The sequence below is a fragment of the Lissotriton vulgaris genome, chromosome 2_1 (assembly GCF_964263255.1).
Source record: "Lissotriton vulgaris chromosome 2_1, aLisVul1.2, whole genome shotgun sequence".
NCBI classification, from domain to species: domain Eukaryota; kingdom Metazoa; phylum Chordata; class Amphibia; order Caudata; family Salamandridae; genus Lissotriton; species Lissotriton vulgaris.
This window is the reverse complement of record NC_141687.1, coordinates 404,097,854-404,113,461: the sequence shown is the minus strand read 5'-3', so window position 1 is coordinate 404,113,461 and position 15,608 is coordinate 404,097,854. Positions and strand designations below refer to the sequence as shown.

Sequence of the window (15,608 nt, the reverse complement as noted above, 5' to 3'; positions counted from 1 at the left end):
TGCGCACCGCTCATCCTTACCCGGTTGCGCACCACGCCTCCTTACTCAGCTGCGCACCACCCCTCCTTACCCGGCTGCGCACCATTCCCCTTACCCAGCTGCATTTTGCCTCCAGGTTCGGTATGGATCATACAGGCTTTCACAGAAGGCCAGTGCATGTCTCACGAAGTCTTCAACTGGAGTCTGATCTTCAAATTCTTTTTCTTTTGTTTTGCTTTTTAACTAATAGGAGGAATAAGTATTGCATAAAGATTATGATAAGATGATGCAAATTGACTTTGGCATCAATAGATTTTATGATGTTCATCATGTTGTACATCAACTAGTATCCAGTAGCGTAGAAAAGTAGCTGAATACTTCAACGTGTCAATCTATATATATGTTGCATTTAATGATCTCTACACAAGAGGGACTACCTTGCATGCGAATCACACTGACATAGTTTGTCATTTAAATGTTAATCACCATGTTTTTGTATCCCTGAATTTTTACGTTGTCATGTCGAGGAGGGAAGCATTTACAATGCTGTAAACATGCACTGAGAGCTGTGCTCTGCACCTGCGCGTAGATCTGTCCACCACCTATTTTGAAATGAATTACAATTTACCCAGGTGGCTGACCATATTCCTGGAATGGAATCTACGCCGCAGACCTCCTCCATGATCTTAAAGTATATGCTATGCTCTTATCTCCAACTGGACACTATTCTGTAATATCAGATAAATATCAGTGCTGTAGATCCGAGTTGTACCCCTGCATTAAGATCTGATTGTACACCTTCTCGAGATCTGGCTGCACACCTTTACTGAAATCTGTTGCCACTCAACTCCAACTAAGTGCTCTCACATTTGAAAGTCTAATGCTCCTCATGGACAACTCTCAGTGACACTGGTTCAGAAGGGAGCCTATACCTGTTCCCCATCTCCCAGGTCCTAGCAGGTGACAGCCTAAAGTTTTTTTCTGGGGTACAGCAGCTTCGAGTGCCAGATGCATACAGCCCAGTACACCAGTGTAAAATTAAGTCTAATAATCTTTTTAACCAGGATACTTTTGTCACTTTACTTATTTAATGTATGAAAGGGTTTGCAACCAGTGAGATGACTGATGAGAATACAGACTGCGAACATCAGAACAAGTGAGAATGATTGTGATCACATTCAGTACACTGATTGTTAGAGTTACCACTAAAAAAAAGAACATATACATCTTTTAGGTACAAGCTAAATATAGGCTGGAGGGTGGGTGCTTATGTAGAAAAGTACAGTTTCAGCCCATCATGATTTCTGTCACCTTCTCTTTCAGGGCCCCTCTGAGAAGAACCAAACGTTTTCCAACCAGACCAGCTCTCCTGGGCTTAGTTTTGTGGCCCACCATCATGACACTACCAGGTTCTGCAATGATGGGAGCCTGTTCTGCCCAGAATTGTTTCAACTTCCTAGAACCAGAAACACATGCCACGCCCTGACCACAACTGATTAGGAGTAGGGAAATAAGTCTGATTGGGTATGGTCTTGTTCAACTATACCCACCTGAAAAATAAGTCTGAGCAGCAAAAAAGCTCACTAAAAAGCCCCACCATCATCAGACCTGCATGGACCACGCTTGGTACTGCTTGGATGCTGGAGAAGCTCATCACACCGTAAGCTGACAAGAGCAGTATGATGTTCTACTGGCCAACTCTACTATTTTATTTTCTATATGGAAGCCAATGTCCGTTCAAGGACTTCAGAGAAAGCTGACGAGAATACCAAGACTGCCCTCTTTAACCCTCACATAAGATCAGTAGAACTGCCCAAGTACAAATGTAGGTGAACCTCCTACTGCCACATCCTCAACCTTATCTTCTCAACATTACCAACAATTCATAACAAGCACCCATACCCCTGGACTGGACAGACCACTTTGCCGTCCCTAGCTCTTTGCACAGCATCCCATCAACAAACCAAGGTAAACCTAAAAGAGACCTTCAGATCATTTATAGACTTCTCCATAGACAATCTAAATCTTGAACTCATCTCTAACCCTATCAACTTCCTGTCTGTTGGCCACTCTCGTCTAAACAACTTCAACACTTAAAAAAAAATTAAAACCTATCTGAACATGTATGCCTGACTTAAAATACACAAGTGCAAGTCAAAGCCACAGCACCCTGATTCTATAAAGGCCTTGCTGACAAACAATCCATCTGCAGACAGGAACGAAAATGGAAGAAGAATAGATTCCTGAGGACATCATCATACTGAAATCCCTCCACACAACAGACAGATAGCTCATCCATGTAATCCAACTACTATACCAACACCCTCAATGAAGCCACAAACAAAAGCAGAACGTTTTTCAAACAATCAAGCACTCGATCAACCCCCTACCATATTCACCTATTCCTCACTTAACAGGGAAGTACAATGTCATCAATCTACTCTTTCGTAAAACAATTCAAGATTTAATAGCACATCAACAACTTTAAGCCTGCTTAATCTCTTACGCCCACCACTTCTTGTAGAATCCTGGAATGGTCATCTTTCATCCTCTATGAAGATGATGTCTTACACTTGTCCTTCATCAAAGCTCTTGCTGTTGACATTCTCTAACCCGCTATTAGTCAATGCCAATGCCTCCCTCAATCATAGAATCTTTTCAGAAGCTTTGAAGACAGGTCAGATTCAGGCACTCTTAAATAAATCAACACTAGACCCTGTTGACCTAGCCACATACCGACCCATCATTCACCTACCAGTCATCGGCAAGATCATTGAAACTCAAAGATCAAATTATTGCTAACCAACTCCTGCACAGCTACCAGTCTGGCTGCAACACAGAGACTCCTACCTTACACATCATTGTCAATACCCTCCTCACCACAATTGAAGGTGACCCCTGCCCTCTGATATTGCTGGACCTCTTAGATGCCTTTGACACAATCAACCATCCCACCCTCACATGAACCTTGGAGTCATGAAAGGGTCTCACTGTCCTTCAATGGTTCTCTTCCTACTTTTCCAACCGATTCCAGTATGTTCACAGGACACCAAGTGTCAAATGTTTCCAATCATCTGCAGGGTCCCCCTGTCCTGTCATCTTCAACCTCTACATGGAGCTACTTGGAGCTCGTCTCACAGATAACAACATCAAGATTTACCAATATGCTAATGATACAGAACTCTAGCCTAATGTTCCTCTGCTTCAGATATTCAACCCTTGAAACACTGCATGCATATTATTCAGACCTGGATGTTCAGCACCTACCTGCAGCACAACCCACCCAAGACATAATTTCCGTTATCTGCCAAGAACAACAAAGAAGAAACAGTACGAACCTGACTCAATCATATGAATCTTGGCAGCTTTGGAACCCAGCTTTTACTGAACGCCATGTTACCTGGATCAAGGAACATACTGCCAAAAAAAAGAGAGAGCCTGGTAACAGCTCTCTCTTTTAAAGGAAGTGAATTTATTTTCTGGAAAGTGATTTCAGGACTACTGTTAAAGCCTTCATACTTGTGGACATGAATGGTGGTAACATCCTACTCCATGGCCTTCTAGACTTGACACTGGCACCACTGAAGGCACTCTACACATTGCAGCTCATCTCATCCAAGACCTGAAGAATTATAATCACATAATTTCCCTCCCGATGGAACTCCATTGGCTCCCCTTGCTGACCTGCACCATCTTCGAAACCAACAGCATCATTTACAAAGCCATCATCATGATTGGCACACCTGCTTATCTTGCAGACAATTTCATGTTCTTTGGAGGTTCTCAGCACAACCACAGGTAGTACACCAACATAATGCTGACTAAGGAATGTAAAAAAGAAAAAGGGCAGCAGGCCTTTTCCATCTGTGCACTCAAGATCTTGAACAACATCTCTGTATCCATTAAGAACTGCCCCAACCCTGCTCCAAATTAAGAAAGAGTTGAAGATGCACACTTTAAAAAACACTACATCACAAACCAGCTACCTCCCCTATCACTTGATGACTTTATCCTGGACTTTGACCACATACGACCTCTACAGCTTTTTGGCCAGGTTCATGCTATGGAAATACTACATAAATTAATGCTTCTTGAAAAAGTGGCGCTTCCTGGCGAGTACAATTCCTCTGCTCTAGCAAACATTGTAAACTGCTGTAGACATCCCCAGTGCACACCAGCCTCAATCCATTATGACTTGAGAAAAAGCTCATCCCTAGCCTTTACCCAGGAAGAGGGAGAAGTGCCTCAAAGACACACTTGGGGGTCCCTCTGACCCAGGTTGGGAGCACAGGGGTCCAGAGCCCGCCTTATTCGCTTACGGGGCGACTAGAAAGCTCAAGTAAGTGCCTGCAAGATCTATTCATGTAGGTGCACATGCCAACTGCATCCCAGGGTGCAATCCCAGTTGGAACCCTTCCATCTGCAAGATCTCTCGCTTGGATTCGCAACCATTAACCTATGTACTAGTATTGTGTGTTCAGAGAATTTCTAAACATTGAGTTTTCAAAGTAACCTAAAGCTAATTCGAGACAGACCAGGTCTTCCTGATAAAAAAAATATGATCAAAATCATTAGGACCTGACAATTTTGAAAGTTTAATCAGGGTTTCAATAAGCTGAATCAGATGTGCACTTATTGGTGGCACTTAAATATTGGTGATCCACACTAGTTAGCATTCGCAAACAGCACTGAAAGCGACATCAGATTTAAATATGATCAGTATTTAGAGCCTACCCTAAAGAATAACATTATTCCACCTTTTTCAAAGATAGAGGATCATAATCCTTAAATCTGAGAATGGTAGTTTACAATTAGCTTAGTGATCAAGAGGGTGGAGGGGGTGGTCATCATTATTGAGGAGAGGATCAGTTGTCAGACTCTCTACCACATGATAAGAATATTCTTTTGTTTCATCTGAGAGAAATTATGCACTGCACAGTTCTCTAGATCGTTATAGTGCACAGAGAATGCAATCATGTGGTGGCAGCACATAGCTGATCTATGATTTTTGTTTTAGGGATTTCTTATTGTTTGTTTTCCTTTTCACTCCATCTAAATATATTGTGCTATGGTAATATTAAAATTTGGCTCCTTTAAAAGTAACAATTATCACAGGACACTGCATCTTTAGAGAGACTGTAGTGGATGTTTTACAATGTACAATCTTGCCACAAACTTTAAACCACATGCCATGAGCATATACGCATGTACCTTTTTTCTCCTGCCATATGCAAATGAATAGAGCTATAGAAATACAACTCAAACAAGAGAGTAAGTGGGTAAAAATGAGGATGCTGTTGCCAGTAGATGACAAAAGACACACAAATGATGGACAGAATGCAGAGCAAATCAAACATCCACACACAATCAGGAGATCTGGGTTAAATCCATCATTCTTATCCTCATCATGCCACCCCAATTTAGACCCAGCCCTATGCAAATCAGTCTCGACTCTGTGCCTCATGGGAACAGTCCAGCCCAAACTGCCAAGCCAGGCCCTCCCTGGACCAGAAACAAGCTTCTTGGGACCGGTTTCGGGGCATCACCCCTCATCAGCCAGTGTAGCTTGAATCGAGTGGCACAGTGAGCCCTATGGATTTAGGCCCAGATCTCTGTACTGGGGTGAATGTATGACATTGATCCTAGGATGCTTGATTCCGGTCCAGGAAAGTCATAGCTTGGCAGCTCGGGCTGGACTGTTCCCATGAAGCACAGGGTCAAGACTGATTTGCATATGGCCATGTCTGAACTGGGGTGGCGTGGAGTGCAAACAAACAAATTATGGATTTAGGCCCAGATCTCTGTACTGGGGTGAATGTATGACATTGATCTGCATTCTGTCCATCAACAGTTGTTTTTGCATTTGTCACCCCGAGTGGGATGGGTATGCTCAGACGTGAGTGCCATGCTCTCCACACCACTGGAGTCAAGCTATCCTGGCTGAAGACGGCTGATAGCCAGAAACCGGTCCTAGGATGCTTGATTCCGGTCCAGGAAAGACATGGCTTGGCAGTTTGGGCTGGACTGTTCCCATGAGGCACAGGGTCAAGGCTGATTTGCATATGGCCATGTCTGAACTGGGGTGGTGTGGAGTGCAAAAAAACAATGGATTTAGGCCCAGATCTCTGTACTGGGGTGAATGTATGACATTGATCTGCATTCTGTCCAACTGTTGTTTTTGCATTTGTCACCCCGAGTGGGATATGTATGCTCAGACGTGAGTCCCACGCTCTCCACACCACTGGAATCAATCTTTCCTGCTGAAGACGGCTGATAGCCAGAAACCGGTCCTAGGATGCTTGATTCCGGTCCAGGAAAGACATGGCTTGGCAGTTTGGGCTTGACTGTTCCCATGAGGCACAGGGTCAAGGCTGATTTGCATATGGCCATGTCTGAACTGGGGTGGTGTGGAGTGCAAAAAAACGATGGATTTAGGCCCAGATCTCTATACTGGGGTGAATGTATGACATTGATCTGCATTCTGTTCATCAACTGTTGTTTTTGCTCGGGACCCACGTCTGGGCATACCAGGCCACTGTAAGGTGAGAAGGTAAAAGACACACAAAAGATGGACAGAATGCAGAGCAAATCAAACATTCGCCCCTAGTCTAATGCTCACTGCGCCACTGTCTGATGAGGGGTGATGCCCCGAAACCGGTCCCAGGATGCTTGTTTCCGGTCCAGAGAGGACCTGGCTTAGCAATTCGGGCTGGACTGTTCCCATAAGGAATAGGGTCAAGACTGATTTGCATATGGCTGGGTCCAAACTGGGGTGGCGTTTTGAGCAAAAAAATGATGGATTAAAGCCAGATTCTTGTGACTGGGGTTACATGTTTGCACTGTTCAGCATTCCGTCCATCAATTGTTTCTTCTGCATTTGTCGCATTAAGTGGGAAGTGTATGCCCAGACGTGGGTCCCATTCTCACTGCGCCACTGGTTTCAAGATAGACTGGCTGATATGGGGTGAGGCCCCAAAACCGGTCCTAAGATGCCTGTTTTCCTGTCCAGGGAGGACCTGGCTTGGCAGTTTGGTTTGGACTGTTCCCATAAGGAAAAGGGCCAAGACTGATTCGCATTTGGCTGAGCCCAACTGGGGTGGCGTGATGAGCAAAAGAATGATGAATTAAACCCAGATCCTTGTGACTGGGGGTGAATGTTTGCATTGTTCAGCATTACGTCCATTAATTATTTCTTCTGCAGTTGCCAGTAGATGGACATAACATGCAGCTCTATACATAGTTTAATTTGAGAAGTCCAAATATTTGCACAAAACTTACTTGATACACCATACAACATATTGTGGGTGACATAAATCAGTCCGATTAAAGATGTACAGTAATGTAGAGCTTACAAGGTTTGTAGGAAGGTGCCCCATTTGAAAGCATTCCTATTCATAGATTTGATGCTGAAAGAGACTGTGGAGATTATGAATTTGGGCCAGCAAGTTTAAAGATTTGAATCAATGAGTGTAAAGTATGCAAAAACACAGGAGCTCAAATATTTTATTGAACAGCCTGTCAAAATGAGAACACAACAGAGTTTATGATGCCACTGTTATTTGTCTTCTATATACAAGGCGAAGTTTCCACATGGACAGCGCTAAATTGTTTGTAACTCTTATATTGGTTACTTTGCAAACATCAAAATATTCAAAAGTGCTAGCCTGCACAACATGAGCATACGTCGTGAAAGCCTAGTTTCACAGTTCAACTGAAAAATTGTTAATCTTGTACTACTGTGACCTTTTGAATTAACCTGCGCAGCCTGGTCTGAATTATTGTATATGACTTACATTCCCCACACAGTTCCGTTCCACAATTCTCCCTTTCTTGCCATCAGAAAAATATTTTTCATCTGGGAACAACAGTTAGCTAGCTGCATGCCAGAGATTCCTTTGTTTAAAGGGACCTCTCCCGGTAAAATGTTCTTATTTAGCAAGTAACATGGATACCATCACAGCCTCACAAATATCTTTCATTTCCCCAGATTCTGATTCATCCACCGTGTACGTAAAGGGGATCTTTAGTAAAGAATTTTGCTACATTACACGTTCGTATTAAGCAACCAGGACACATGTAACAGCTGTGCTGGAGACACACTGCTTCTCCTGTAATTCTGCTACCGACCATCCACCAATGCTCAAGGCCAATGCCCCAGCCTGCACAAGCACATACGCTTACACACACATACACACACACTCTCTCTTTCACTCACTCACTCATACTTCCACGAAGCCACGAGAGGAAGAGATATAGGCAGCGTGTGAAATTGTGAAAAATTACACTTCCTACAAGGATGGTGCCTGGCTCGTACTGTCTTACCTGTTGAATGTATAAGGTTGTCATGGTGATCACGTGATTGACGTATGAACAGCTTCCAATTTCATCCACATTGTCCAGATTTCTGTGGTAATATTAAACAAATTACTGGGAAGTTGTGACGATATTTAACCTAGTGACACATTTCATAAGCCACTATTACAACAATCAAAGAGTGACTCAGAAAAGCAGAGAAAATATTATAGATAAGTAAATATTATTGGGTTTTAAGGCAAATGAAAGGAACAAATAAGGAAGAACTGAGGCATACCTACTTTAGGTGATTATGGCGAATTTAGCCGTAGTCGCAATTCAAATCCATGATAAAATAACAATTATTATTTTTGCAGTTTGCGGGAAAGCAAGCAGAGGGATTTATGCCGACCCCAGGAGATGATGTCAGAAAGGATTTTGAGAACATTTAATTTCAATTGGTTTATTTAAAATGCATTTACAGATCAAGCATTGACTAAGCCAATTGGTCATGGCAAACCTGATGTGCCTGGGGGCACGTCCTTAATAAGGACCAGATAAAAAGGCCTTCAGCTCTTTGTTTCAGCCTTCCCATGCCATCCTCACGCCACTCCAACACTACTTCACATAGACCCTCGCCTTCATACCTAATCCCTGCAAACATTTCACTGCAACCTGACCCACACACAAACCTGCAACAATAAGGCACCAGCCGCTGGAGGTGGAGTCATAGGTAGCACCATTCTGGGGCCTTATTATGGAATTACCCCAGAAGCGTTTGGCCTGCTTTGCGCGCACTTGGGGCACTTTGGTATTTTTTGAAGGGGCCATAGACGCTTGTGTGAGCCCTTCTGTAATACCAATAGAGCTGGTGCACAAAAAGCTCCAGCACTATCTTCATAGGGCATTCCCTCATTTGCATTTGGAGGGGGCATCCCACGCAGGCAGGTGTGGTCACTCACGCACCCCCCTGCACTGTGAAACACTGTGTGGCTTCAAAGCAGCTGCTCCATTTTTCACCAGAATTCACTGCCTGGGGGATGTGCATTCTATGTAATAGGGTGCGCTTTTCCTGTTTAAGACTGGCGCACCTGTTTTAAGGTGCCCTCAGGGACAAACAGGAAAAGTGCTCCCTTTACATAATAGCGGTGATGGATTAAACCCAGATCTTTTGACTGGGTGTGAGTGTTTGATTGATCCAGATGCTCCGTCCATCACCACCCCCTTTTGTACCGCTGTTTGCCGCCATATGTGTGGCAGGGTATGCTCAGACGTGAGTCCCTTGCTCACTTTGCCACTGGATTCAAGCAAGCCGGGCTGAAGACGGCTGGAATGCCAGAAACCGGTCCTCGGAAGCTTTTTTCCGGTCCAGGGAAGACCTGGCTTGGCAGTTTGGGCTGGACTGTTCCCATGAGGCACAGGGTCAGACTGATTTGCATATAGCGATGTCTGAACTGGGGTGGCAGAGGGGGCTAAAGAACGGTGATGGATTAAACCCAGATCTTTTGACTGGGTGTGAGTGTTTGATTGATTCAGATGCTCCGTCCATCACCACCCCCTTTTGTATCGCTTTTGGCCGCCATAAGTGTGGCAGGGTATGCTCAGACGTGAGTCCCTTGCTCACTTCGCCACTGGATTCAAGCAAGCCAGGCTTAAGACGGCTAGAATACCAGAAACCGGTCCTCTGAAGCTTGTTTCCGGTCCAGGGAAGACATGGCTTGGCAGTTCGGGCTGGACTGTTCCCATGAGGCACAGGGTCAGACTGATTTGCATATAGCCAGGTCTGAACTGGGGTGGCAGAGAGGGCTAAAGAACGGTGATGGATTAAACCTAGATCTTTTGACTGGGTGTGAGTGTTTGATTGATTCAGATGCTCCGTCCATCACCACCCCTTTTGTACCCCTTTACATAATAGAGCCCCTAGTTATCAACACCATGCCCATCCTGCTGCAGCGGCAGTTCCTGTCTTTCAGAGGTCTTTCTTTCCCGATGTCTTTCGTGTCTTATTTCCATAACCTTCTGGTCTTGTTTCTCCTGCCTCCAGCTCTCCATGATAGCCTACCACCTCCACGATTTGTAATGCTATTTAGTTCTCTATTTTGTGGCTCCATTCCATTCTCCTTTTGCCCTGTTAAACTCTGCCTCATCATGTTGCCTCTTCTCCTGCCTCTGCTGCCCTACGCGATCCCCGGCCTCTCATGCTCCGTGGATGTTCCTGTCCATCGTCTTTTGTGCTTTGTCACCATCGACCCTAGGTTTAGCTTCAGGCCCTTCATTGGCCGGGTTCAAAAAACCTGTGCTCTGTTACAACCGGCTGCCCTCTGCACTGGGTTTTGATTCATTTGCTCTCTCTTGTATTGTTTCTGCTATCTGTAGCCTTTTTGCTTTACCTTTTTGGCTGTGTTTCAATCCAATGTATGCCATGTAAATCTCTGCTTCCCCGTTTTACGTAGCTCCTACCTTCTCTGTGGTTCAGTGTATCTACATACCCCACTCTTATGTTTTGAAGTCTTTCTTATGGCTCCTAACCTTCCACCCTGGAAATCTAAGTACTAGACAATTTGCAGGACACGAAATTGGGGGGGCCCATTATTACTTCGCCCCACCCTGCCCAGATTCATTACAATATGAGGCAGTCATGCCTCTAAGACTCCACCAATGACAAAGTAAGCTTTGGTGTGATGTGCCCATCCGTTCTCTTACCACATCCTGTCTCGTCAGACATCAATGGATTGGGCCGCCTGCAGGACAGTGGCTGCAGCATCTTCAGCTGGTAGGTGCGAGTGTCTCACTTGGCAGTGCTGGTAGGCCCTTTGCAGGATCTAAGGCTTCTTTCTGCTCATACTGAGGCAGCATAGGGGGGCATAGAGTTCAGCAGGTCACAACAGAGTTGGACAGACTCAGTCTGCAAGACTGGAGACCCCTTGATATTGCCTGGTATAGCACTGAAACATGCTGCTTGCCACATCAGCTGTTTGGGAGGAGTAGGCAATTGTGGAAAGGCAAAGCACTCACCTCTGTGACTCTTCGCCCTCTACTGGCAGACCTCAGGAAAGGACCAATGTTGCCAAAGAGGGGGCATATTTATGATTAGTTATGAGTTAGTAAGTGGGCAGTTTCAAACTACCAATAAAAAATAACGATTGGTGAAAAGAGTTTGCTGCGCTCCAATATGATTGGTCACTTTTCAGCAAGTGGGTTGTGAATATATAGCCTACTTCTTCATTTCTGCAGGGTGCTGTAGCATTCTATGAATTGGAGAGGAAAAGACTAGAGAGGAGTAAGCCTGTATCTTCCTCCTCTTCTGATGACGGTGGAGATCAGCCTAAAACAAGCAGATTGAGATCTAAATCAAAATCTCCTGCTCTTCTGTCAGCTTGCCAAATGCAGCAGATGATCAAGGCGGCTGTATGCATGGTGGTATAGAAGAAGAAATCTCATAACAGACATCTGATCCTCCATGTGAACTTTCATCAGGCTCGGATTCAGAGGTCCCCAGCACTTCAACTATGAGCAAAAATGTAAGGTGAGGCAAGATCCCTCAGTTATTTAAACACATAAGAGACAATCTGGGGTATGATCTGGCACCTGCACAAACTGATTTGGAAGGCCTTTTTCCACAGTATGAAAGGCAACCACAAACTGCAAAGCCTATTCATAAGAAATGTAAAGATTTGATTTATAGGCAATTAAAGGAGATGGAACAGTCTATGAGCTAGCGATTGCTACGAAAACCTATAGCTTGGCAAAATCTGAGAAACTCCTTCCTTATAATGTCAAGTTAGATGCTGTTCCAGCTCCCTTTATTGGTTGAACTTCGGTAAATCCATAACATTGTTCACTATTAGATCCAGTTGACAGTAAGATGGACAGTGGATTGAAGAAGTCTTTTCCAGCCAATAATTTGGTCCTGAAAGCCTGAGCTGATGTGGTGTTTACATCTTAGCCTCTGGTAAGGGACTTTAAGTATGTGTCTGTAGCTATTCATGAAGGCACTGACTACACATATCTGTTGGTACAAATGGAGCAAGAGGCAAAATGCAAGACATATATATCATCAGATGTTTCGAAATCTGCAGCCAGGACTAATTTGGGAATGAGGGACTGGAACACTGACGTTGCAGAAATATCTACTATGTTAAAGAGTCCCTTTGAGGGCTGTAAGTTGTTCAGACAGAAGTTTGACCCTATGATTACAAAACACATGTGGCCCTACAAAGGAGATTCTTAATGATCCTTTAAATAAGGGTGTGGGGATCATCAGAAAGTGCATTAAAGGGTTACAACGAATACAATTCACAGAGCAAGAAGTTTAAGAAGAAATCAACGAAGGCTTCAGAGTCAGTTAATCAGGAAGGTCCAAAGTGAAAGTTTTGACTACTGTCGATCTCCTTCTGAAGCAGAGTAGTAGGAGGAAAGAGAATGTATTTCTACGATGTATGGAACAAAAGCATTACAGATCGGTGGGTCTTGAGTATTATCAGAGTAGGTTATCAAATAATCGCTGATGTTTTGCCTCCAGCACCAGGAGTCATCCCTACTCCTGTTACCAAGAATCAGATTAGGATACAAGCCTTGCAGGAGGGAGTTCAAGCATTATTAAAGAAAGAAGCAATTATTCCTCTTCTTCCACAGGTTGTAGGGAATGGTGTATATTTTATATATTTTCTAGTACAATAGGCCTCAGAAGAGTACAATCCAGTGTTGCATCTAAAGAGATGCAATATTTGGGTAAAAATAATACATTTCTGAATGATAGCACTGCAGAGGATCATTCCAAATATCTTGAAGAGAGACTTTCTGGTGATCACGGATCAAGAGGATGTTTTTTCTTCACATCCCGATACATACAAAACATCAGAAATTCCATAGAGGTTCTTCATTTTCAGTTCAGGTTCCTCCCTATTGATCGGAAGTCAGCTTCTCAAGTTTTCACCAAGGTAGGGGCACTGCTATCAGGAAGAGATTTTTATTCGCCCATATCTGGACAAGAGGCTATTTCATTCCTCGTTAAGCACTCTAACAGATATATAGAGAAGGGTACACTTGGTGCTAAAGGAGCAAGGCTTTTCTAACAAACATGCAAAGTTCCCAGCTGCTGCCATTACAAGGACAACTGCTCATGAAGGTCAGGAAATAGAAAGCTTCAATGATTCTGACAGTGCCAACATTGACCGCTCTTGCTGGTATTCTCTCCTGATTTCAATGAAGTTTTGTCAGGAGTTTCTACTTCAGATTTCTCCATCACTTCTGGTGTTTCCTTCTCTACATTAAGACACTTTAGCAAAGCTCAGGTTGACGACCTAGAGTGTCAAAGGGAAGGGCTGATAAAAAGAGGTATTTTTAGGTGCTGGCCGGGACCTCAATGTTTGAGAAAGGCTCCTACAGTACAGCCATTCGCAAACCACTTAGGAGATTTCAGTATGTGGTGTTGAGAGAAGAGTTTGCTTCCATAAGAGGCACATTTAGTTCAGGTTTTATCCTTCCTTCAGAACTGGTTTTCCCTCATCTTAAAGGTTTCCCCACCGAAGTACCAGCCAGCAGTCATTAGAGGGGTTCAGAGCTACCTGTGATAATTTGTTGGATGAACAGGCATTAGTTTGGAAATTCCTCAATAGAATAATATAGGTCCTCAAATAGTGCTGTTGCCTGTCTCTTGGGATTTGAAATAGTGCTGGATCCCTCTGAATCCTTGGATCAGGTGAATACTAGAATTTTGACTTTAAAGTACTTTTTCTGGGTGGTTATGATTTTTAACAAAAGACTTGGGGAATTAGGTTAATTGTCTTACAAGGATGCATTTTAGAGGGTTTATGAGTATGGGATTATTTTTCGGCTTGGTCCCCACTTTGATCCCAAAGTTAAATTGTCATTCCATAGGGATCCGGGGAAAAGACTTCCCAGTCTTTTTTTTCCTATAGAAAGATTTCACAGGAAAAACATCTGTATCCTCTAGACATAAGAAGAGCAGTTCTCAAAATCTGAACAGAGTGTCAGGTTTTAAAATTGTATCTTCCTTATTAGTAAATGTTGGACCAACCAAAAAGGGAGTAAAACTTGTAGTGCAGACATGAAGTAGGTGGATCAAGTCACTCATCACTTTAGACTAAAGGGCAGTCAGGTTAACTTCCCCTCAAGGAGTCCAGGACAGATCAAACAGAGCTACGTTGTTTTTCCCTGGCAGATAACTCAAACTGCCTCCATACTCGAGATATGCATGGCAGCTACATGACTTCCCCGTCCACCTTCATGAAGTATTACAGAACAATGCAGCTGGTCTTCAATTAAGCATTTGGTTCAAAGTTTCACTCCTCTAAGGAACGAAGAGGTGGGGAAAGGTAAGATTTATTCAATTCTGAGAATTCAAATTTCAGTTGTCTTGGTTTGTTTAGCTTGTGTACATTTTGTGTTGAAATGAATGTGAGTGGGGGGGGGGGGGCGAAGTGGTAATGATTAATTTACTTAGCGGTAATTGCTTTCATCCGAGTCCCTCCTTCGCTAAAATTCATTACCTCTTTCACTTCCGCCCTTTTTCTCCAGGCCAACTGATTTGCTGAGGCTTGTGATTGACAGGATGTGGTGGGGAGGAACATACTTACAAAAGCTTGTTTTGTTATTGGTGGTGTCTGGAAGGCACGACTGTCTCATGTTTTACTGAATTACAACAAGTGAAGGACTCAAAGGAACGTAATTACCGCCTGCAGCCTTTTGTATTCTTATTTCAAAGAAACATGGAATGATCAGTCACTATTCTTCCTTTAGTCTATGTGAGACTTTTTATAAATCGGCAGGTGAAACTAGGAACAATCTCATTTTTAAAAAATGGCATCTTCACTACTTAATATAAATTAAGGATGTAACTGAGTAACATCAGTCTAAGCAGCAACAACTTCTGTTGTTTCTGTGACCTACCTTTTTGGAGACTAAAGCACGTATAAGGGAAAACAGTCATGCGCTGTCAGTTGTAACACTGCATTTAGCTTTAGTAAAGATGGAAATGCTTAAATATCCTAGTCTTGTTAGTCTAGTGTGAAGGTCAGTTTCCAGTTCTGCAGTTCAACCTATTTCACAGGCCACTGTCTTTTGTGCAGCCCCACAGATAATTCGGATTTCAAATTAGCTGCACCTCAATGGAGTTCCTGCAAATTAGTGGAAATACTCCTTGTTGATTCATGACTCATGAATTGTACTCCATGACAAAAGAATAAGAATGTCTGATACCAGCACAAAGCACCTAGTGGCTGTCTTGGTGTAAGCATTGGGACCAGTGTCACTTGCTGTTATCCTCTTTGTGAGCACAGATCTCGACCATGCATGGGAAAGTCTGAGATGAGAAG

The 15,608-nt window shown here is 43.5% G+C and overlaps 1 protein-coding gene across 2 annotated transcripts in view; it reads right to left on the bottom strand.

Moving 5' to 3' along the window:
- Window positions 1–15,608, bottom strand: part of NBEAL1 (neurobeachin like 1) — a 916,399-nt gene that overhangs the window by 673,479 nt on the left and 227,312 nt on the right. For both annotated transcript variants that reach the window (XM_086955272.1, XM_086955273.1), the window contains exons 5-6: window positions 8,302–8,383; window positions 95–222 (exon numbers count right to left, since the gene is read on the bottom strand). In XM_086955272.1, the coding sequence (XP_086811398.1) occupies window positions 95–222; window positions 8,302–8,383 (210 nt within the window). The remainder of the gene's footprint in view (window positions 1–94; window positions 223–8,301; window positions 8,384–15,608) is intronic.